This window comes from Callithrix jacchus, chromosome 10 (genome assembly GCF_049354715.1).
Source record: "Callithrix jacchus isolate 240 chromosome 10, calJac240_pri, whole genome shotgun sequence".
NCBI classification, from domain to species: domain Eukaryota; kingdom Metazoa; phylum Chordata; class Mammalia; order Primates; family Cebidae; genus Callithrix; species Callithrix jacchus.
In genome coordinates, this window is record NC_133511.1 from 45,721,220 (window position 1) to 45,746,557 (window position 25,338).

Here is a 25,338-nt window from a genome sequence, read left to right on the forward strand (position 1 = left end):
TTTCAAAAGCCTCCAAATTGTAGAAACGATATGCATGGTCATAATTAGCAGAATAAAACAAAGTAATTTTTCCACCTATAGAATTGTTTAAAGTCATAATGTCAAAGGCTAAAATTATTTACACTTAATTATATAAAATGAAGAAAAATATTTTTAAATTATTAGCAAAAGGCTCTTAGCACCTTCCTTCTGATCTATGAGTTTGGCTCCAAGCAAGGAAAGTGGTAGAACATGGCAGTGGCCCAATGGGCTGAGAGAAGATGGGAGCCAAGTGAGGCAGGTTCCACACCAGGTGATGGATGAGTAAGCAGGTATGTGGGGGATAACAGGAGCCATGCAACATACATTTCCTAGTTATGCCTGTTGAGAAAGCCTGGGGACAGCAACACCCCAGTAGCAAATAAGCACATCAAGTGCCCCAAATTTTTGTGTCTAAATACTATTCTTTCCTAAAAGGAATCAGGACTCCTGGGAAAGATATCTGATTCCAGGACTGGGAAGCAACACTGTAAGATGAACCTGGAATATCTTATTTTGCCAGAAAATAAGAAAGTGTTCCAAGAAAGACGGAGACACATCAAGCCTGCTTGATGTGATTTTCCCACTGGCAAAATCAGGTACAATATGATGAGCATCAAAATAAATAATAAGAGTAATGAACTATAATAAAATAGGGATCTATGAGTCTATGCAGATATAAAGAAACAAATAAATGGGGAGAAGAGAAAGCTCTTCCTGTGCCACCTAATAAATGTAGAAGGACTGATGGAGTGGAAAACCATCATTTTTCAACCATCATAATAATGATAGATTAAGGCAAGAATTATAATAGATGCTAAGATAAATGGGTAAAAGTTTGATGAGAAACAGGATTATTTATATAGTCTCAAAATATCTATATATGCACAGATGCAACTGATGAAACTGAACTTTACATTGGAGAAATCTGGCAGACATCACGGTGATCAATGGAGTGCCACAGGGTAGGATGCACTCAGAATATAGGACCATTGCTGTGCTACTCTTGTCAAAGTGCATAACCTGAATTTCATCATGAGGAGACATCAGACAAAACCAAATTGAGGGAATGTTATACAAAATAACTAGTCTGTACTCTCAAAATTGGAAGGTCATCAGAGTCAAAGAAAACTAAAGGGCTGTTCTAGACTGAAGAAGAGACTGAAGAGACTGGACAAGTAAGTGCAGGACATTAGAGCCTTTTCCTGCAGAGGTCACTATTGACACAAATGTGTCACTATTGACACAAATGAAGAAAACGGCTTAATTTTGATGACTGTGATATGCTTCTGTAGGACAGAGACCTTGTTTACAGAAAATATGCACTGAAATAGTCAAGGGCACTGGAGCATCATGCCTGGAACTTACTCTCAAATGGCTCAGCAAAAACATAATAAGGCAAATATGATCAAATGTTAATAATTTGGGATTCGGGGTGAAGGGTGTATGAGAGAGTTGTTTGTACTATTCTTGTCACTTTTTTGTAAGTTTGATTTTATTTAAGTAAAAAAAATAAATGCTCTTAGGGTAAGAATTCTCTGTTTCATATAAGATCCTTTAGGGTAAAAGAGAAACTCACTAAAAGAGAAGCAAAGAGATAGCACTTAGCTAGTTAGTTCAATTAGTTTGCATGAGATATAAACAAGAATGCTGGAAGTTGGGCTGAGTTGGCCACGGAGGTGGGAAGGGTAGATGGAAAGGACAGGAAAAGCCCTGCAACAGCCCGGGGGTGCTGAGGCTTGGTAGAAGAGTAAACATTCCCAGGAAATAGGAAGCGTTGAAAGATTTTTAAGAACAAGGATGTCAATTCTAACTTGTCTGGAAAGTCAGGATGTGATGTAATCATGCCTTGGCCCCAAACAGTCTGCAAAGACCACTATACACACATGCCCTTTGGGAAATGAGGCAACTGTGGATGTCCTGGCAGGTGATGCAGTGCAGGAGGAAGTGGTCCTTACTGAGACGTACAGAAGATGGGAAGAATTCAGAGGAAGCAGGAATTTGGGGCCATAGGCCACTTGCAAAAACCTAACCAAGAATACCCTGAAATATAGAAAATACTGGATATCAGCATTCATGAGATAAGATGGGAGTCAGTTTATCTTATATCTTAAAGAAAAGACCTCAATGAGTTGGATAATATGCAGACATCCAAGTGGATGATATGGTGTTAACAAGAAGTACTGTGTTTAAAATTTAAAATTAACATTAGAAATGTGGAATGGAAATAAAATATTGATCAAAATACTAAGATTAATACTTTCTTGGGTACTTTGGGATAATGCATGGCAATCTGCAGATATATCATGGAAGGGTATGCTCAGACTGTAGATATAAAGCAGAACTAAAATTATAGATTAAAGGAGTTCAAAAACTATCCTATACTTACCAACTGAACATCAGGATCAACATGGTGCTGTACAGCTCTAACAAATGCAGCTGGATTTTCTTGTACTTTTATGCTACATAAAAAGATTAATTTTGAAGCTATATAATTTCCTTCTTCGTAGCACATAATCATTGTATGGCATCAGAAATATAAATAGATTTTCATAACAGACTAGCAATCTTAGGAAAAAATTATTAGAGAAAAATAGAAACCTTTTGAGTCTAAAACTTTCTTTCAATGAAAAATATAAAAACATTTAGCAATGATTTTTACAGTGTAAAAAATGGTTTGGTAGAAAATAAGATTTTCTCAATTGTACAGAATTCCTGCAATCAATAATTATAATGTTAAAAATTGGATTGAAAGTGAACTTTTGAAATCCCAAGTCTCATAGTATCAAGTGTTGGAAAGAGGGTTCAAACTCAACTAAGATTAAGATTTCTGTAAGAGTGAATTGCTGTGGGAATCTAAAAACGAATGTTTTAGAAAACATCAAGTTAATGAGACCAAGATATTCAGCTAATTTGCATGATTCAGACAAAAATATATTTATTTTCCTTAGTGGTTGCTTTTCTGGAGTCTGGAATGTCTAACCTTAATCAGTGCACAAGTACTTAACAATTAATCATCTGTTCTGTGCTTACATTATGTTAGGGGCCAGAAGCTCCAGAAGTAATTCTCACACACACAGGAATTTATAAAACTAGTTTCTTTATGTAGAATCAGCCTCTTTTACGTGTATATGAGTGAACTGTCCCCAGTGGCCTTTTAAAACTCTCCCAGAAGGTGGCAGGATCACCAACTCCCTGAATGCATATTCTAACAGACCTATATGACTGGCTGGCAGCCCCATCTCAGCAATTAAATGGTCCTGAGTCATCCAATTCAAACTTTTGCACTCCGACTCTGCTGTACTTATAGTCCATGCATTCTAAAATCATCAGGTGAATATTTTAGAAAAGAGAAGCTATGCCTATAAATCTAGCTAGGTAAATGGATACTTTATGGAAAGAAGACGCTTGAAATGAAATATTAGCTTTTAAATAAAACAGGCCAAGGACAGAACATAGCAATGGGCTTGTTCCAGAATTCATGTGAGAAAGAGCCTGAGATATCAGCCCAGGGTCTGTGGACTGTGGCTTCTTTCATAATCTTTTCCTGCTTTATTAGGTCATGGGTTAAGAGAAAGTAGAGGAGGTGAAATGCAAACCAGGCCATTTGTTAACAGATTTGATAAGAGGAGAGTTCTAAACAACAGTGTTAAATGAGATTTTAGGATTAATACTTGCACTGCTGATGTAATTAATTAGTAACTATGTGTTTAAAGAATAACTTCCTCTTGTGCCAATTAGGACATTTGCATCTCCACTATAACAAAGAAAAATAAGTATGTGTTCCTCTTTTCTAAGCATATCAGGTTCAGTAAAGTGAGGCATGGCCAACTTTATGGCTTTTCCAAAGCAAAACAGTATTTCCTTTTCAGTGTGATTGTATATGTATCTCTTACTAAATGAAAAACAGCTTATTTATCTTTCCCATCCCCAGCAACTGGCATAATATCTACACATATTAGCATTCAATAAACATTCTATGAATAAATGGTTGACCTTAGTCTTACCAGAAAACTCTCTGAATGACTAATAGTATGCTATAGTAACCATCAGAGAAGCTTATTTGAGATCTATTTTTCCATTAAAATTTAAAGCATAAAATCTATCACGTAAAAGTCAGGGCATGCAACTTTTATTTTTTAATGTCCATTTGCTATTAAGTAACTGATATAAAAAACTGATCTGAAAGAAACACAGTTGAGAAGACAATATATGGACTTACCAAAAATGTATGTGCCAACTAGTACTGACAAGCTTTAAAGGAATGACACTGCTGCTTAAGAACCGTGTACAGGTTTTACAAAGACCAACAGAAAATATATTTTAACTTGATGAAAGTTTAGTCGTTACAAAATCTAACTACTTACTATTTTCTCTTGGCGCTTTACATTGGGAAACTGTACTGAGATAAAGAAGCCTTTGTTGATATATCTGCCATTATTCCCTACCTTCTAACCAAACCAAATTAATATAGGAAGAAAATTCAATGTATTCTCACATTTTGGGGTAGTCCACATTAAATCCCATGGAATCTCCAACTTTTCTCAAGCAGTTCAGAAAGCTGTTGGCAACATATTCAGTTCTGTCACTGCATAAAATCAACCAGGTATTCAAAGACTGTGCACTCAAAATCTTGCAAGTTCGAATATCCTTGGACCAATCAGCAGCAGACACAGGTTGACACTGAGAAAAATAATGATCATGAAAGGATTGAACAAATTTATTCAGAGAGCAACTAAATAAAAGACAGTATGAAGATGGCCAACATTTGTCAAAACTGTTTAACACAGTTTGCTATTCAGTCTTAAAACACAGATGCAGGCACTGCATATATGAACAGAATACATATGCTTTCTGGGAGCGGAAGCATGGGCATCATCCCAGGTCTTCCAGGCACTGGCAGAACCTTGAGAGGTTCCTTTAATCTCATGATTCTCCACGGTGTGCAGAGAATGGTGTCTATTTCAAAGCTCTCTGAGGTTCCCTTCTAGCTCTGAGTATCTATGCTGTTTGCCTGTATAGTTTTATCTTTTACTTTAAGCATCTAAATATCTCAGATAGTGCTGATTATTGATACTCTAGGTCATCATACTAAATCTAACACATTCTAAGGAACAGTTAAGATTATATATTAAGCTAGGAATAGGTACGCCTAGAAGCAAAGATGAAGCCAGGATGCAGCCTCCTTTCTCACTCTCAAAAGATCTCTCATGTGACCAGGAGAAACAGGTTTCCTGCACTGAAGAGGGGAAACGTTAGCCTGGTTTCCAGACCTCTGCTTCTATTTCCAGACTGTAATCAAATGATGCCTTTGGCATAGCAAGTGGGGAAGATCCACTGTTAGAATTAAAAGGGACCACACTGTATGCAAATCCCCTGCTACTTGAAGTGCTGTCAAGTGCTACTTGATCAGCAGCATGAGCATCACCTAGAAGCCAGTTAGAAATGTAGAGTCCTGGGTACAACCCCAGACCCACTGAATCAGAATCTGCATGTTAACATGTCCCCCAGGTGATTCTCATGTACATTAATATTTAAGAACCATCCCAATCCTCTTGTTTTACAGACTAGAAAGTTGTGGCTGAGAGAAATTATGAAACCAGTTGGCAGGAGTGACAGGCTTAGAATGCTGGTGTCCTGACATGGGAGCCAGGACACTTGAGATCAAGCACTCAGACTTCTCTGACTTCCAACCATCAGCCATCCTCCTGATGCCTTCCACTAGGTGGCTGGGCTGGATTCAGCTCCAGGAGTCAACCTCAGTCTGAGAACAAAGGGGAAAGGCTAGCTCTCCATCAATGGCTCTCCCTGGAGCCAAGGTGCATTCCTGTCCATGAGAGCCAGCATGAGAAGAGCTGTAGTCCTTCTACCCACAACACTTCTTCTTGCTGTTGTCTTATGGGGCTGGGAGGACACCCAGGACAATGTACCCTGAGACCTTTGAGCATTCAGTTCCTAGGACCTAATTTCAGAAATGCAGAATGGGCCAAGAAGTTGATGACATTGTCATCTTAGCCACCTGCTACCTCCAGTGCATGAGTTCACTGGTTTCAATGCCCTTTCTCCTGTGGACATCAGTTTCTACACTAAAAAACACAAATAAATAAATAAATAAGGAAGGCTTTGGGAAATACAATTTTACTTATAGAGATTATGAGATGGATCATTTTAAGTACCTAAGTCCTTCACATGTGGATCTGAAACTGAGCTTCTCTTTACTGACCTCTCACCGAGACCCTAATGGGGGTCTACATTTTAGTACTTTACAATAAAGTTTTGTTTTGTTTTATGTGAAAAATACTTCCTCAGCTTCTCCAATGAGAGTTTTTGTTACTTGGATAGATTATTGTAAAGAAATGATGAGGCCAGGCACGGTGGCTCACGTCTGTAATCTTAGCACTTTGAAATGCTGAGGTGGGAGGATGACTTGAGCCCAGGAGTTCAAGACCAGCCTGAGCAACATATGGAGACCCAGTTTCTACAAAAAGATACAAAAATTAGCTGGGTGTGGTGGCACACACCTATAGTCCCAGCTTCTTGGGAGGCCGAGGTGGCAGGATCACTTGAGCCTAGGAAGTTAAGGCTGCAATGAGCTGTGATCATGCCACTATGCTCCAGCCTGGGCAACAGAACAAGACCTTTCTCAAAAAAAAAGAAAAAGAAAAAAGAATCCACCTATTCACCAACATGATACATCCATTGCTCAGTTAGATCAGTTAGGCATACTGGTTTATTACATCAAATAAAGGAAAGAAGAGTGCCTTTAAAAATGAAAAGAAGTGCAACTGGTTTTTTAAAGTGGGCAAAACTGAGGGAGAGGGTAGAAAGATAATTATAATTTTTGCACGAAATACTAATAGTTTCATTTCTTCAAGAGAAGTCTGCAAGTGGTAATGATTTGTCTCTTCAGGTTTCAGAATGCCTGTCTCCCCAACTACCATGTCTGGGGCTGGGTTCTGAGCATAGTTCTTGATTTTTATGCTCATTGAGCAGTATTTTATTTTGAAAGGTTGACATACACAACTGACATGGCAACTAAAAGTCCAGGGTTGGCATCAGAAAACAGTCTATTAGAACTAATGTTCACCAGTTAATAGAAGTTCCTCAGATGACTACGGCTTTTTAAAAAATTTTACTTTAGGTTCTGGAGTACATGTGCAGATCATGCAGGGTTGTTGCATAGGTGCATACATAACCAGGTGGCTTGCTGTCTCTAGTCCTCTTTTGACTATGTCTGGTATTTCTCCCCATGTTATCCCTCCCCACCCCCCACTGTCCCCCCCAACCCCCCCAACTGCCCTCAGTGTGTAATGCTCCTCTCCCTGAGTCCACGTGTTCTCATTGTTCAACACCCGCCTATGAGTGAGAACATGCGGTGTTTGGTTTTCTGTTCTTGTGTCAGTTTGCTGAGAATGATAGTTTCCAGATTCATCCAAGTCCCTACAAAGGACACAAACTCATTGTTTTTTATGGCTGCATAGTATTCCATGGTGTATATGTGCCACATTTTCTTTGTCCAGTCTATCATTATGGGCATTTGGGTTGGTTCCATGTCTTTGCTATTGTACACAGGGCTGCAATGAAAATATGCGTGCATGTCTTTTTAGTAAAAGGATTTATAGTTCTTTGGTTATATACCCAGTAATGGATTGCTGGGTCAAATGGAATTTCTATTTCTAGATCCTTGAGAAATCGCCACATTGTCTTCCACAATGGTTGAACTATTTACATTCCCACAAACTGTGTAAGAGTATTCCTATTTCTCCACATCCTCTCCAGCATCTGTTGTCTCCAGATTTTTTAATGATCACCATTCTAACTGACATGGGATAGTATCTCAATGTGGTTTTGATTTGCATCTCTCTAATGACCAGCGACGATGTGCATTTTTTCATGTTTTATGGCCTCATATATGTCTTCTTTTGAAAAGTGTCTGTTCATATCTTTTGCCCACTTTTGAATGGGGTTGTTTGTTTTTTCCTTGTATATCTGTTTTAATTCTTTGTAGATTCTGGATATTAGCCCTTTGTCAGATGGGTAGACTGCAAAAATATTTTCCCATTCTGTTGGTTGCCAGTTCTCTCTAATGATTATTTCTTTTGCTGTACAGAAGCTTTGAATTTTAATTAGATCCCATTTGTCTATCTTGACCTTTGTTGCCAATGCTTTTGGTGTTTTAGTCATGAAGTCCTTGCCTATGCCTATGTCCTGAATGGTTTTGCCTATGTTTTCTTCTAGGGTTTTTGTGGTGTTAGGTTTTATGTTTAAATCCATCTGGAGTTAAATTTAGTGTAAGGTGACAGGAAGGGGTGTGGTTTCTGCTTTCTGCACATTGCTAGCCAGTTTTCCCAACACCATTTATTAAACATGGGGTTCTTTCCCCATTGGTTATTTTTGTCAGGTTTGTTAAAGATCAGATGGTTGTAGATGTGTGGTGTTGTTTCTGAGGCCTCTGCACTGTTCCATTGGTCTATGTCTCTGTTTTGGTACCAGTACTATGCTGTTTTGATTACTGTAGCCTTGTAGTATAGTTTGAAGTCTGGCAGTGTGATGCCTCTGGCTTTGTTCTTTTTGCTTAGGACTCTCTTGGCTATGTGGGCTCTATTGTGATTCTATATGAATTTTACAGTGTTTTTTTCCAGTTCTGTGAAGAAGGTCATTGGTAGCTTGATGGGGATAGCATTGAATCTATAAATTACTTTGGGCAGTATAGCCATTTTCACGATATTGACTCTCCCTAACAATGAACATGGAATGTTTTTCCATCTGTTTGTGTCCTCTTTTATTTCGTTGAGCAGTGGTTTGTAGTTTTCCTTGAAAAGGTCCTTTACATCCTTTGTTAGTTGTGTTCCTAGGTATTTTATTCTCTTTGTAGCTATTGTGAATGGGAGCTCACTCTTGATTTGGCTCTCTGTTTGTCTGTTACTGGTGTATAGGAATGCTTGTGGTTTTTGTACATTGATTTTGTATCCTGAGACTTTGCTGAAGTTGCTTATCAGTTTGAGGAGATTTTGGGCTGAGATGATGGGATCTTCTAAATATACGATCATGTCATCTGCAAATAGAGACAGTTTGACTTCCTCCTTTCCTAATTGAGTATCCTTTATTTCTTTTTCTTGCCTGACTGCTCTGGCTAGAACTTCCAATACTATATTGAATAGGAGTGGTGAGAGAGGGCATCCTTGTCTAGTGCCTGATTTCAAAGGGAATTCTTCCAGTTTTTGCCCATTCAGTATGATATTGGCTGTAGGTTTGTCATAAATAGCTCTTATCATTTTATGATACATTTTGTCAATACCTAGTGACGATGGCTTTTTTAAAGAGCAATGCACCACCCAACAGAAGATGGGTATGTTTAAATGGCAATAATTTGAAATACTGTCTTCTGACTAACCTAAATCATGTCTACTGGATGCCGCTAAGTCCATGCAAGGAAGTTCAGATTGAAAAGGAAACCACAGGGGATCTGAAGTCTTAAGATAAAGAGATGGAAATACATGGCCGTGGAGAAAGCAAGTACTATAAGTTCTCAAGCCACTCTGGCTGATCCACAAACTTACACATATTCGAGTAAATACTTTTAAATGAAAATAAAATCACAGCACTTACTATGTGGTCTTGCATTAATATTTTTTCTGAAGGCACAACCCGGCCAGTCAGAGATATCTGGCTTCCAAAATGCAGTCCCCAGGTCTCTAGTTCAAAACGAGCATTGGTGTTCCTGTTGAAAGAGTTATTTTAAATCATTAAAGTGAGATAATTATACTTACTGAATTATTCAGGGGCTGATTTTCTGTGTCTTCAGGATTCCTGGATTCGAATTCTGCTCACCACTTATTTTCCATGCTTAAAAGACTTATGGGACAACTGTGCTCATTTGGGATGTTCAGGAATGAGAAAAGGATTCCAGTGGGAATACAGTGGTTAGAAAAATAAGCTTTTGAGCCAGACAGACCTGGGTTTAACTCCTAGCTCCAACATTTAATAATATATGACCTTGAGCAAACTATTAATCTTTAAGGCCTTGGTTTCCTTACTGGCAAAATGTAAGGATAATAAAAGTACCTACTTAAGGCTAGGCACAGTGGCTCACACCTTTAATCCCAGTACTTTGGGAGGCCAAGGCAGGTGCATCATGAGGTCAGGAGTTTGAGACCAGTCTGACCAACATGGTGATACCCCATCTCTACTAAAAATACAAAAATTAGCCTGGTGTGGTGACATGCACCTATAATCCCAGCTATTCAGGAGGCTGAGGCAGGAGAATTGCTTGAACCTGGGACTTGAACCCAGGAGGCAGAGGCTGCCGTGAGCTGAGGTAACACCACTGCTGGGCAACAGAGCAAGACTTGTCTCAAAAAAGAAAAAAAAAAGTACCTATTTCATAGGGTTGATAGAAAGATGAAATATGATAATACACAGAAAGTGTTTACTACGGTCCCTGGCACGTGGCATGTGCTCCAAACCTATGAGATATTATCATTCTTGATAACACAGTTGTTAATAAAGAGATATTTTGGAGCAACTGGATGTGGAGATGTCTTTTGTGAATATCTGAATTTGTTGAGAGTCGAGGAAGGATGATAAAAGAAAGGAACATAAGAATTTAAGCTTCAGAAGATTCGGAGTCTTCCTATTACCCTGTCTATCCTATGAGGAGAATATTAATGTCAGCAATATTAACACTACTTTCTATTGTTTAGTACTTTCCATTTATAACTTAATAAGCTTTAATCATAGTTGATGTTTTATCTCATGAGAGTATGATACATGATAACTTCCACTGAGCCATAAGCTCCTTAAGAGCGGCAACCATATACAGGACTCAGCGCACAGTAGGCCAGACATTTGCAGGACATGGAGGAGACCCCCAGGCTTTTGTTTCCCTATTAAAGCTCCACCTTATTTTTTACGGGAGCTCAAACTTCTCACCATTGTCTCTGCAACATCTCCCTATTTCCATCTATTCAGGTTGTGTCTTCTCTGGTCACCCTAATTCCCTTGAGTTAATTATTTTGCTTCAGATATTAACTGCCCAAGATGAGATGGTTGAGGCCATCATTGGTAAAGAAATGGGGAGATGTGGGTGGTATTACTGAAAGGTGGCAGATAGATGCATCAGGAAAATTAATCCATAGTCACTATAAGGGAGATGAACCAGGAAACCCTTATCAATTTGGCGTAAGTCTGAGGGATGTCCAGGGTAAATGACGTAAAGTATATCCATGAAATACAAAAACCTGTGAAACTACTAGCGTGGTAATAGAGATGACATTTATCATACGGAAATGTTTGAGAAAAACCCTGAGGTGAAAAGACCAAGTTACAAAACACGATGTACAGTATTATACCATTTCTCTTTTAAAGAATGGGATTATATGCATTTCCAAAAGTCTGAAAGAATATACACTTAATTCAATTGTGATTCACTTATTTATTAAATATTTACTGAGTAAACACACACTCTTTTCTCACCTTTCTTTGTGCTCTGTAAATTTCCAAATCCTCCATGAGTTAGCACAATTTTTTTTAAAAAAACAACCATTCTTCAATGATATAGCCCAATATGAATATAAAGCAAGCTACATATGTAATTTTAAATTTCTCAGTAATCACCTTAAGAAAGTAAAAAAGTGACAAGTGGTATTATGTTTTAAATATATGTTATTTAACCCAATAGGTAAAAAAACCTGTAATTTCTAGATGTGTCACTAGCCGCATTTTGAGTGCCTTGCAGCCACACTAGGTAGTTCAGTTTTAGGAGGTCAGGAAGGAAAACCAAGGAGAAGCTCAATTTTCCAATCACATGTCACAGCAAACTCATAAAAAAGAACCGAAGCACCGTCTGATAATCAGATGGGCAGAACCAGATGGCACAAAGGTATATCTCACATTTAAATGGTACATAGTGGGGTTTTCCTAAACTTCAGTCTGCTGAGGCCACTATATTTAAGAGCTGAGCATTCCTGACTCTGACTACTGGGGGCCTGGGTGTTTTTCAGGTTTCTTTGTTTGCTTGGAGATTGTTGCTGTTGTTTAGATTATAACCTTTTTCTTTATTCAACATCTGATCCAGACCTCAATGTACAAAACAGATGAAAGCAGGGTGTGCAGGTAAAGCGAGTGCTATTCCTGAGCATGGCCTCTCCCAACTCCCTTCAACCCCTTAGTCCTGAGACAACTCAGATGAAGGGCTGTGGACAGCACAATTCAAAAGCTCCTTTCTCTGAACCAATACGAATGAGACATTTCCTTCAAGGACGACAGCATTACATAGACCACCTAATACTAAAAATTTGGCCCCAGGCAGGATGCAAGTGGTAATCCATGTGGATCCATGTGGTATTACTACTGAAAGGTGGCAGACAGATGCATCCGGAAGAGTAATCCAGTCACTGTAAGGGAAACAAGCCAGGAAACCCTTCTCAATTCGGCATAAGTCAGAGGGATCTCCAAGGTAAATAATTTAAAATGTAACCATGAAAAAAATATCTATGAAACCACTACCACGATAGCGGTTTCACCTCTGGTGATCCAGTACCTCTGGAGGTTGTCCACAAGCCTGGCCAGGCGCTGCTGCCGGCCCAAAGGAGTCAGACGCGTCTTTTCAGCCACAGCCTTCATCAGCTGAAAATCAGAGGTTGCCTGCTCAGTCAGCCCTATTAAATGCAAATGAAGATAAAGTGAGAAAATGAACATAAGCAACTCAGTCCATCTCAGGCCTGGTTTAAACCTTACTGCTTGAACACATTCACCATCTGTATAGCACACCCAATAGAAATGAAAACCCTGTATGTCATTTAAAATTTTCTGGTAGCCACATTAAGAAAAGTCAAAAAAGAAACATGAATGTATTTTAAATAGTGTATATTATTTACCCCAGTATATCCAACATATTATTCCAACCTGTAATCAGCATAAAACATTTATGAGGTATTTTCTTCCTTTTTTTTTTCATACTAAGTCTTTCAAATCTGGGCTGTATTTTACACCTAAAGCACACTTCCTCTCAGTCTTTTAGTAGAGCTAGTCCCAATTCAAGTGTTCAAAAACTCATGTGCTACTGGCTACTGTATTGGGCCCTGCAGAACTACTATATTAGAACACCATTAAGAATGAACACCCTTCCCTTCAAGGATTATATCCTTATTAATTTTTCTTTTCTTTTTTTTGGAGACAGAATCTGGCTCTGTCACCCAGGCTGGAGTGCAATGGCATGATCTCAGCTCACTGCAACCTTCGCCTCTTGGGTTCAAGTGATATTTCTGCCTCAGCCTTCTGAGTAGCTGGGATTACAGACATGCACCACCACGCCCTGCTAGTTTTTTATTTTTAATAGAGATAGGGTTTCACCATGTTGGCCAGGCTGGTCTCGAATTCCTGACCTCAGGTGATCCACCTGCCTTGGCCTCTCAAAGTGCTAGTATTACAGGCATGAGCCACCATGCCTGGCCCTTCCACTTAATTTTTCTAATGACAAAATAGATATATATGCATCATAGCTTACTCAGGCAACACACAAATGTAAAATTAGAAAGTCCTCCCTTCCTAGGCCTACCCATTAGTCAAAAGAAAATTGTTAAAAGTACTCGAGGCAGTTATTCAGATTTTACTGTATAGTGAGGATTATATTCTGGAAATTCATGCAAAAAGAAAGTAAGGGATAATTCTGGCACCACTCTACTGATAGACCTGAAGAAAATCAAAGTTATATTGCTTCCTATACTAGTAAATTCAAATAATGGCAAAGAGAAATTTGGTTTTAGGATGGTATCGGGGGTCTATTTTACATCAAAACAATAAATGGAAAATATGAGATAAAGGAAATAGATTCTAAAGGGCACCTGATTCCCCCAACATGTCTCTACTATTGAATGAATTACCTAAAAGGCCCATCTTCCATGAGGTACATCAATGCTCTGGCATTCAGGTAACTTAAGGAGGGTGTGCCCACGCCAAGCATCAGGAACCTGTACCCAGGAGCCTGACAGAGGCATAAAACACAAACATTACCTGTTAGAAAGCAGAGTTCAGGTATCAGGTGGGCGAGCCACGCCCCGCTGTCGTCATTTCTCTTCTTCTTTAACAGACTAACAAGTATGGGCTGATTTAGGTCAGATATGATAATATCATATTGCTATAAAATGCAAGATTAATGAGGGAAAAGTTAATGTGAAAGCACCACAGATAAGCACCTTACATTCAACAAGGTGATCCTAACATTAACATATAAAGAAATCTAACCGATCCCATAGTTACCTTCTTATTACTACTTTCTTCCCAGGACCTATCTTTTATATCTTAAATTATCTTTTCTAATGCAACACCATTAAAAATATTGTTTCCCTGCTGTCTCTCAGTGGTTTCAGCCAGATTCAGAATAGACTCCAGCTGGTTCTATATACAGTTCAATGACATCACTAGGACTGACTCAAAGCCAGCATTTCCACTACGATGACTGAAGCAGACTGCCCATGCTTAACTATCTGGTTCTAAACACCTATATTCATTCTGAAAATGTCTTTACAGAAGCTGGAGGTGAGTTATATTGAGAGAATCTCAGATTTCCCAAAAGAGCACAACTGTCCTTAACTTCTAGGATAGTAGGATGTTACAGGGAAGCAGCCAGAAGTCTGACAAATGTGAATTTGACCCCCAGCTCTTCTATTTGCTTGGGCTGTGGCACTGGGGCAGTGACTTACCTTTCCTCACCTGTGAAATAAGGAAAACAGTAGCTCACAGGTGTCCTATGCAAACTACTAGCATGGGGTCTGGTTTATAATGAATCCCCGGCAACTGTTAGTTCATATTCCTCTCCCTTCTCCACCCTAAACTTCAATTTCAACATTCTCATCTTGGCAAAAGCTCATTTACCCTCCAATGACAAAGGTTACAATTAACTAAGACTCATTTCCAGTATAATTTAATCCACATTGGTGACAGAACTACTGGAATTATAATTTGTAAAATGCCTGTGTATTGGGACACTGACATCAATAATCATTGATTAAAGAAGTCAACTGTGAGCATTTCTATAATTCAAGAAAAACTTTGTCATTAACTTTATCATTAAAATAAAAAACAATTCAAGAATCTCATTTCAAAGTAACGAGTGCAACTGATGCTATGTCTAAAAAGCTTGGAGAAGCCTTTATCAAGTGAGTTCGTATACATGACTCCGTTAATTCAGAACACATGCTGTGCTCACTGTGTTCCAGGATCAGCAGTGGATATGAAGATAAAAGAGGCACAATCTCTGCCTATCTGCATAAATACATTATCTACAGAGCGAGGTCCGGGAGAAGCACAAACAATGATATGCTGAGCACTTCCATTTTTCCTCATTTAATCTTAACAGCAAACCTATGAAAAAGATACTATTACTGTCCCCGTCACGGATGAAAAAACACTGTGAAAAATTAAACAATCTTCCCAAGGCTCCATAATTGGAAATTGGCACAGCTAGGATTGATCTGCTAAGATTCTGCTTGTTATACCACTCAGTACTGGATCCCTGGGCTGGAGGAGGAGGGGCAGAGAGGAAGAGGAGATGGTGGTAGTGACACAATAACTGCTGGGAACTCAAGGAAGCCTCCATGCAAGAGGAGACCAAGACAGGACCTTGAAGAAAACATGGGAGTATGGAGACTCTCATGGAACAGCTCCAGCAAAACTAAGGCATCTTCCAGGAATAACTCTGGCTGAAGCATGGTCAAGAACTCTACCACCTAAGCTGCTCCCAAAAGGTAAATGTGACCCTCTCCCTTGCCCCAGTTTTCTTAGCATTTGAAAATACTTTGTATGATAAGAGGAGAAATATAAAGGTCAATATCAGGATATCTTCCACTTTGAAAACTGACTACATAATAATTCAGTCTTCCTTTCCTGGGACAGGGAGGAGGGCATACCAGAAGTTGACACAATTTTCTTTCTTTTCCTCCCTAATTACAATATACATGCAGTGAAGCACAATTGATTTCAAAAAACAGTGAGTGGGAATTTTACCATGATTCCTGTTTCAGAATGTCGCAGGTCCTAAAATACTTCTGTTTAAATATGAATAAATTTAATCATGCAGGAAAGAAACCCAAATGTTTAACAAACTGTGGGTTTAATAAACACAGAACATATTTTATGCATAAGATGCTTTGCTAAATACTATGCAGCAAAAATTAGCCAAACGCCATCCTTGCTCTCCAAGGAATATGTGTTCTAGCAGCAATGTGATGAATGCACAGGTGCTTAGAAAAGAGAACAGCTAGCTCTTCTATGCATGTGACAGAAAGCAAAGTCAGAGAAGAGGACTTCACACTTGGCCTTGAAGCTAGGATTTGACCCAGGGGTAAAGGAGAAAGGTACAGCGTGGCTTTCTGCAGATGCCTAGTGAACACACGCAAAGGCTGAGGAAGGTGTAGGCCTGTGAGTGTATGGGACGATAAAGGCATGGGGTGCATAGCAGGGATGCTTAGAAATATAAGACAGAAAGGAAAGATGGGGCCAAACTATGCAATGCTGGAGAGGAAGAAGCAGAGGTTGGAAAAGGAAGGGCATGGTCTCCACTGTTCTCCCAGTGCTCACAAAGTGCAGGCACACTTAAATACTCTGTGTGCGTAATTATTTTGTTCGGTTCTTAACACTACACCACGAAGGTAGACAGACAAATTTCCTTTACACGTGACACTCTGGGTTTAGTGATTTACCCAAAGTTACACAGCTGGAGCCAGGACCATCTTACTCCAGAGCTTATGCCCTGAATCAGATTTCTTAGCAGCACTTCAGAAAGATCTCTCTGATGGCGGTGAGGATGAGGGATCACAGTGAGGAGACAGCTAGGGAATAAAGGGCATAAAGAGTGATGGTAGCGGGAGGGGGATCCATGAGATGGCCTACAGTAATGCAGTGGGAACAGGGCTAGAAAAGAGAAAATCCATGGATAACAGATATAGAACTCATCTTGGTGACAACTGAATGAGAAGGTTAAGGTGAAGAAGAGGAAAAAAGCGAAATTATTACCAGCTGAGCTAGGAGAAACAGGAATGGGAAAGACATTAATTCAGTCTGAATTATATTAGTTTGAGATGCCTGCAGGATATTCATGCAAATATGTTCTGAAAACGGAGATGATATGTAATTTGGGAAAGAGGGCAAGGCAAAGATACTATATTTGAGCCAGCTCAAAATACAATGAAAAGGTTCTATATGAGGGAACCATGGTGATAATGGTTCCTTTATGGGGAAGGAAGGAGGAAGATATCAAAGGAAACTAAGAACAACCAGAAACTAGCCAAGAACTGCAGGGATGTGTCCCAGGAGTCAAGGAAGGAAGAGCTCAGTTCCAGCCAGTGGGAGAGGTCACAGGTTTCAAATGCACTGAAAGCCCTTTAGGATAAGAACAGTAACTGAACTTGACCTGTGTAGAACTACTTCTAAAGCAGCAGAACTGGATGCCAGATTGCCGAGGTTTCAGGAAGGAAGAATGGAAAAGGTGCTTGGAGCTAGTGTGAATGACTTTCTAAAGTTAGCAGAGGAGAAAAGAGAACTTTTCCTGAAGATATACAATGGTCAAGGAAGGGATTTTGCTTTTGTTTGTTTGTTGTTTTAGCCTGAATATTACAACACATTAAAGAGAAGGTGCCTCCAAAAGAAATTGAACATGGAAGAGGAGGAGCAGGGATAACTGCTATAAATCTGAATAGAGTTTCCAGAGGCAGGAACAGATTCCATCAGCAGCTTCTTGAGTATCTAACATGCGCAAAGCACTGAGCTAGCCCTGGGCATCCAAAAATAAGGAGCCCCCTCCCTAGAGCTCAGTGTCTAGGATGGGGCTCAGACCATTTGTGTGGTGACTTGATACAGGGAGGGGATCCTGGGAGGAATGCTATGGGGCTCCCTTGAGACTTGATGGCTGAGTTGAGTTTGCAAGGGTGTTTAGTGTTCATCTGGCTATGAAGGGATATCCAGGAAGAGGAAGCAACATGCGTGAAAATGCACAGGGAAGAAACTGAGTCATGGAATCACAAGAGGCAATTACAACAAAACCAGGGAAGGAAGCAGGGAATGGGAAGAGATGAGGCTCTAAAGGCAGGATTTGGCCACATTGTAAGGAACCTTGGAAACTCTGCTAAGGGGCTTACATGTGATCCTAAGGCAATGAGGAGACATGGAAACATTAATGTTGGGAGCGACATGATCAGTTACACTTTAAAGGACAGTTAGGCTACAGGAAGAAGGTAACAGGTGACAGGATAAGGGGATGACCGGGATGGTGGGGATTAAGGAGAGAGACAAGTCAGAGAATCAGGTCGGAGGCAGACCCAGCCTACAATCTGGGGGACCTTTGAGACTTGGAATAAGGAAACTTCTCTGAGGTAAAAGGAAAGGAGATAAAGATGAATAAAGAAAAATCCTACCTGCTTGTAGTAATCCACATAAGTGATCTCAGTGCCATCCCGCTTCTGAAAGGTGTGTGTGGGCCTCACTGACCAGTCAATGTCATCAATGCGGTAGGTTCTATTATTGTATCTGGCAAGCATTAAAAAGTCTTTACAATATTTTTAAATCATCTAACATAAGCAGCTATTTCACCACACTTTTAATTCAAGACATAATAGACTCCAGAATGTCAGAAATTATGAAAGATAGTAAAACGGCCGGGCGCGGTGGCTCAAGCCTGTAATCCCAGCACTTTGGGAGGCCGAGGCAGGTGGATCACGAGGTCAAGAGATCGAGACCATTCTGGTCAACATGGTGAAACCTCGTCTCTACTAAAAATACAAAAAAATTAGCTGGGCATGGTGGCGCGTGCCTGTAGTCCCAGCTACTCGGGAGGCTGAGGCAGGAGAATTGCCTGAACCCAGGAGGCGGAGGTTGCGGTGAGCCAAGATTGCGCCATTGCACTCCAGCCTGGGTAACAAGAGCGAAATTCCGTCTCAAAAAAAAAAAAAAAGAAAGAGAGTAAAATAAGAATATTCAGTTTTTTAAAAATGCTGAGCTCTTATCTGGAGAGGGCATTCCTTAATAATTTAGTATGCAGGAAGACTTCTGTCCATATTCCAAAAAAAAACTGTAAGAGAGTCCTTAAACCACAGTCTGTTTCTTTCTCACTGATAGATACTGAAACTGCAGGTAAATCATTCTTAAATATTCAGAGACTGAAGCATTGCTCAAAACTTTCCCATTATCTTCTGGTGTCACTCAGAGTTTCTGACCTCCCAGGCAGTTTTCTGATAAAAAGCACCAAAAGAAGGCTGATCAACCCACAATGCTGGCATCTTGCTTAACCACTCTGCTAGGGTTGGCCCTCAGCAAAACCACAAAACAGGTTGGCTAAGATTACTCTAAGTTCCTTCTCCCCTTCAGCACTGCGTATGGGGTGGGAGGTCGGGGGTGGGGGGTGGGGGCGGTTGGGAAAGCATTCTGAAAAATAGCTAACGTATGCTGGGTTTAATACCTAGGTGATGGGTTGATGGGTGCAGCAAACTACCACAGCACACGTTTACCTATGTAACAAACCTGCACATCCTGGACATGTATCCCAAAACTTAAGAATTTTAAAAAAAGTATTCTTGGACTAGCAGCAGTTTATGGTGAGCTTTTTAGTCCTCAGGAAGTCATCTAAATTTTCCATGTTTAACTCAGTTCAGTGTACAATGAGGACAAATTTTACATGCATATAACTAGAGGTTGCAAAGAAATAAAACATGGTCTCAAAAGACTCCTGAATCTAATAAAGAATGTGAGACATGGAACTAATTTTCTGTCCTGTAAAATGAAATAAAATGGCCATAACAAGGTATCCATAAGCAAAGTGCTATGGGTGCAGTCCAGGGGAGGAAACTGACTAATTCCAACAGAGTAGGCAAATGGAAGTGTCACAAAAGCTGGGACATTAGAGTTGGAATTTAAAATGCAGAATTTGGAGTATGCGATCCAGGCAACTGAAGATAATTGAATTGAACTGAACTGAAGCAGAAAAGTGCAGACTGTTGGGGGTTAAAATAGAGTGGCATTGGGGGAAAGGAGGATACAGCAAGCGGGAATTTAGAATTACGTCATCTTATGGAGGGTTGAGAATGCCACACAAGGACGTGTGAACTCTGGACAACAAAACAACCAGGTCTTCTAAACAGATGAGTAAAGGGATTAGATCTGTGATTCCGGGCCAATGCTTCAACACTATTCTTATTCCCAAATGCCACAAATAATTGATTGCCAAAAAAGAGTTTATTTAGAGGCAGGCTTGTACCTTGTAAGGACAATGAGCCCTATTAGCTGCTTCTCACACGTCTGGGTGAAACAGGACAAGCCAGTTCTGTGACAGAGAGCAGTCATGAATTCTAGAACAGTCTCATTCCGGAGGACTTTGTAACTCACATCAGCACCAAACAGGAGCTTGCTTTCAAAATATGATACAGAAATGGCAAACCCAGGCCAAAGGGATAATCTTTAAAAACAAAAGAAGTAAAAAACATTTTCAATGTTATACTAGAAACACAATAAGGATTTTTAAATGGTGATTTTTCTGTTCTAATTCTTGAGATCTTAACAAGATAATTTTTTTCTTTTGTCTGATTTCTTCTAGTTGTTGACTAAAAACTTCTTTTTCAGCAGCAGTGCCTTTAAGCGTACATTTAGGATAAAATATATTACTGTAAAGCAGTTTCTCAACCTTGGCACCACTAACATTTTGTTAGGGACTGTCCCTAATTCTTTGTTAGGGACTGTCCAGTGCACTGTAGGATGTTTAGCAGCAGCTCCCTGGCCTCTACCCAGTGGATGCCAGTAGTAGCCTTACAACCAAAAATGTCTCCAGACATACAAAACATTCCATGGGAGGGGAGGTTGGGCAGTGGATAGATTTAGTAACAAGACTAAGAAATAAAGAAGTGATATCACAAAAAGATATACAAGAGAAACTGGAGCACAGCCTACAGTTTCTTCCCACATAAACTTAAAAATCTTGAATAAGAAGTTACAGAAATGGCATGAAATAATAGACTAATATTTTTAAAAATAATTCCAGTTTCTATTTTGTAGACTATAAATAGTTACCGTGATACTAAGCCAGCCTCCAGGACAGGCTATGTGCTGAGCACCTACGGTAAATCAGCACAGCCCTGCACCTATGAAGTTTTCTAGTCCAAGTAGACAGATTAGTGACAGGGACAAACTGGAGGCTTTACAGAGACCACGCTGACACTTTGAATGAACATATGGAAACTTCATCATTTTTCCTCCACCAGGCAGAAGGCCAAACACCCTATTTCTATCTTTCATGTACTTCTCCCTTTCTTTATGTATCTACATTTGGGCTACCAGTCGCCTCTCTGCCTGTAGTTTGACCACAGTATTTTTGAGAGCTTAGTAACAACCAGTTAAAGACATAGCTGACCCCTTTCCCCAAAGCCTCAAATTCCCAGTTTAGGGTAGAAATTCAGCAAGGGTCATAAAGGTTCTATCCTTCACCAGAGTCATTTGCTTGGCTTCTCTTTCTGACCTTTGCTGCCCTGATGATTTCATATCAACCACCCTAGCTGTGCTAACATCCTTTTAATAACAAAATGGAGCACTGACTATGTGTATAACATAATACAGTTCATTCTGCTTACATTATTACTTATTATGCACAGAAAATTCAGTTTCTGAATTCCTTCTAGAATTTATGATAATTATTTATCACACTAATATAAGAAAACAAGGCTGCTGGCTTCCCATTCATATCACCATTAAAAAACTTGAAAATTTAAAGAAATTCATTGCATTTCATATTACAGAGTCTCTCACAGGAGGCATAATGGTATAATATTGCATCATAAATGATGATGCTCACATTATAACAATTTCAGAGAAACAAAATATAAATAAACCTACTTGTGCTGGGGAATTTCCATTGGCTCTGAAGGATTATAGAAGTTCCGTCCAATTTGGTACATAGATAACTTTTTGAGGATCCTGCAAGTATATATTTTTTTAATTTTTGGTAAATATCAGTCAATAACTGAAATTCTAAGTTCATACCCTTGCTGAACATAATGATAAAAATATATAGGAAATATCTCTCATTTGCACTGCACTGGAAGGTTTAGATACTAAATACACATGTGAATATCTATGTAAGAATGATCACATCTTCATATTGAGAATACTACAACTGGAATTATTTTTATCTGTGCAGCCTTAGCTTCAATGAAAAATACGTGGTCAATTAGCCATTACGGCCACAGTACTAACATTCTGGTTAGCCTGGATGGGGTGAGGTAAACACCTGCAGGCCTTTTTGACCTCTTCCCTATTTTGGGATGAGGACCTTATTTCTAATGAGGTTGCTCAGGCTCCCCAGGTGCTGCCCAATGACCAAGACTGTCTCTCCAGTAAGTATCCAGTAAGTCACCTTAGGAATTTGACCTACATGAGGGTTTCAAGTCAGAAAACAAGGGTTTGAACTGTGATTCTGGCTGCCAAATGTCACTAAGCCTCAGCCTCCTTATAGGTAAAATGAGGATTTTAATAGTACTTGTCTCAGAGTTCTCTAGTGAGGGTAAAGTAAGATAGAAGACAAATGAAAGAACTTTCTCACTGAAAAACATCTTCTACTTGTCAGGTGGTTTAGGAATCCATGCTTAGCAGGGACTACACAAGACTGGCTTCTGAAGAGCTGATATGCAGTAAGCTGAGGCTCAAATATGACCAAAAGGTGACAGGCAAGACATCTGACTAGAATTAGGAATTAGGGCATCTGGGTGAGGGAAGTACCTTCATGTGCACCTATGACTCAGCAGATTCCCAAACCTCCCCATCTCCATCCCTTCCAGGGGTCACCGTCGAGCAAAGGACTGGCCTGTAAGGTTTCTAACAGATCATCTTAATGATCCACACTAGCGGTTCTCAAGCTTCAGTGTTTCCTAAAAATGTGAATTTTCAGGCCTGTGAACTTCTGTTTACTAACTGGATTCAGTGAGGGTCCGTCCAAGGAATATGCCTTTTATGGAACTCCACTCCACCCCTAAGACATTGGAGTATGTGATTCTTGGAGCAGTCTGCAGAACACTGAAAAGCTGAGTTACAACCATGCAGATATGGGGGAAAGAAGTGGGCTGAGAGCAGAGCCAGGGCAGAAAGCAGACAGTGATGTTCTTTCTTAAATCAATCAGCTATGAGAAAAACAAATTCTTCAGTTTATTAAGTCAAACTTACTACATTTGCTAAGTGAACTTTTGCGTCTGGGGATAAGAGCTGGGAAGAGACACAGAAAAAGAAGAAAAGGAAACAGGCACCCTCCCTGCTACCAGTGAGAAAGCAATAACCCTCATACTATTTGTCTCAACTTAGGATAATACTGGATATTAATTAACAGTTTGTGCCACTGAGTGGATGTAATGGACTGCACTGCACATTATTGTTCATGTACGAAAAAGTATGTGAGAAATTGCCCTAATATTGCTGGTGCACTGCCTACAAAACTGTCGATTATTTTAATACCCAGGCTCTATGCTGAAAGGCATCATTAGCTCCAGTGAAATTTCCCATTTCCAGTGCCTTACTTTCTGAAGATGATATTGAAGACCTGGATGCATATGGGAGAACTTGATGGCAGCTCCCTCTTCAGGGTGATAGTCATCTTTACAGTCTCGCCTCTTTGAGTTTCACTTGATAATTCTGTGACCTGGGAAAAAGAGGTACTTAATATGTACTCTACAAATTAACTGCAAGTGTGCAGAATGCAGATATTATAAAGCCATCACAACGTAATATGCATTAACAAAAACAAAACTGCAGGTGTTAGTATATGAGTAATAATCTAGTCATCACATTATGTTCAGAGGGCTTTTTTCCTCTGTATCTTGCCAATCTTAGAAAAAACTCATCTCTCTACTCTCTAACTTCTTAAGAGAGGATTGAAGCCAGACTCATGGTTCAAAGTTTGGTGCAAAGAGAGTTCCAGAGCAGTAGTTCTTCATCTTTTTAGGAAGTGGGAGGGAGACGGGTCACAAATTATTTTGAGAGTCTGATAAAAGTTACAGATATTCTTCAATAAAATTTTACACAAACACACATATAAATATATACAACATATATACATACACACACACACACACACACATATATATACACACACACACCACAACAGAGCACATAATTGTACCCATTTTCAGGGTATTCATTAATACCCAGAAGCCCACTAGTGGACTGTCCTGCCCATTCCAAGTTCACAGACTCCAGAGGACAGCCTACCAAAAGTCTGTTCATAATGTAGAAGAACAGAGAACAAGAGAGAAGCAAAAAAGGGAGAGAAGATAAATGAGAAGGAAGGTAAACACGGGGCAAGAAAGGAGAAAGTGGCAGAAATTAGAACAGATCAGAAATCTGATTATAAGCTGCTGAAAGGCCTGGAGAAATCCTAGAGTCCTTATAACCCAGGACAATGTTCTAGCAATATAATGAATGCATGAATATGATTCTATAGCAGCTCCTCAACGACATTTAAAGCTTCTTGGACCAGAAAGGACTCAGAATAGGTTCTTAAAATAAAAGAATATACAAATCAATCAATACATATCAATGAATGATCATGGACTTTTCAAAGAGATAAGGAATTAGACCAAGTCAGTTAATTAGGAAGCATTTATGTATTCTGCCTCTACTTTCTACAGCTACAGTACGCTTTTAACCACTTTTAAGTTGCATCAAGAATGTAAGGCAGGAACCGGTCATTATATGGAAACAAAGAGAAACTAATCTTTTCACAGGGATGTTAAGATTTCATCCACATAATTTCTTGCTTCAGATAAAATTGTACAGAAATCAGAAGTGGACAGCTGTAGAAAGAGCTTATCAACATTGGGAAAAATCTGGCAGACAGAAAGGATGCCCAGTGCTTAAACTGCTGCAGGGGCTTTGGGACAAAGAATTAAGACAACAAAGGATGTTGGAATGAATGGTTGAGGGGAGGTGGCAGCAGCTGGTCTCAGGAACTGCATTTTCAACACCCACTTAAGATCAAACTCTTCAGCCCCCTATACCTCTTCCACCAAACAACCCCTCTTCCTATACTTCCTACATCTCTTACTGGACCTCAGACTCTTCAGTCTCCAGGCTGCTAACCTCAGAGTAAACTTTCACTTCTCAATTCACAGTCTCATCAGTTGGCAAGTCTTACTGTCTCTGATATCTCTCAGCTGTTCAAACACCATTATTTGCCACAGTGCTTAAGAGCACATGATGTGAAATTGGAAAGACCCTGGTCCTCTGCCTTTTACAACTGGTGTGATATGAAGCATCTTTCCCCATCTCTAAATTGGTACTGAGTCTAAGTAGAGTCAC

General features: G+C 39.6%; 1 protein-coding gene across 2 annotated transcripts in view; it reads right to left on the reverse strand.

Moving 5' to 3' along the window:
• PIWIL4 (piwi like RNA-mediated gene silencing 4) overlaps positions 1-25,338 on the reverse strand; it is a 51,912-nt gene that overhangs the window by 13,480 nt on the left and 13,094 nt on the right. The window contains exons 5-13 of one of the 2 annotated variants that reach the window (XM_035265231.3): positions 23,559-23,680; positions 21,889-21,969; positions 20,264-20,461; positions 18,429-18,540; positions 14,032-14,155; positions 12,560-12,677; positions 9,628-9,739; positions 4,517-4,701; positions 2,408-2,480 (exon numbers count right to left, since the gene is read on the reverse strand). In XM_035265231.3, coding sequence (XP_035121122.3) covers positions 2,408-2,480; positions 4,517-4,701; positions 9,628-9,739; positions 12,560-12,677; positions 14,032-14,155; positions 18,429-18,540; positions 20,264-20,461; positions 21,889-21,969; positions 23,559-23,680 — 1,125 coding nt within the window. The remainder of the gene's footprint in view (positions 1-2,407; positions 2,481-4,516; positions 4,702-9,627; positions 9,740-12,559; positions 12,678-14,031; positions 14,156-18,428; positions 18,541-20,263; positions 20,462-21,888; positions 21,970-23,558; positions 23,681-25,338) is intronic. The other variant, XM_035265232.3, reaches the window with a different exon arrangement.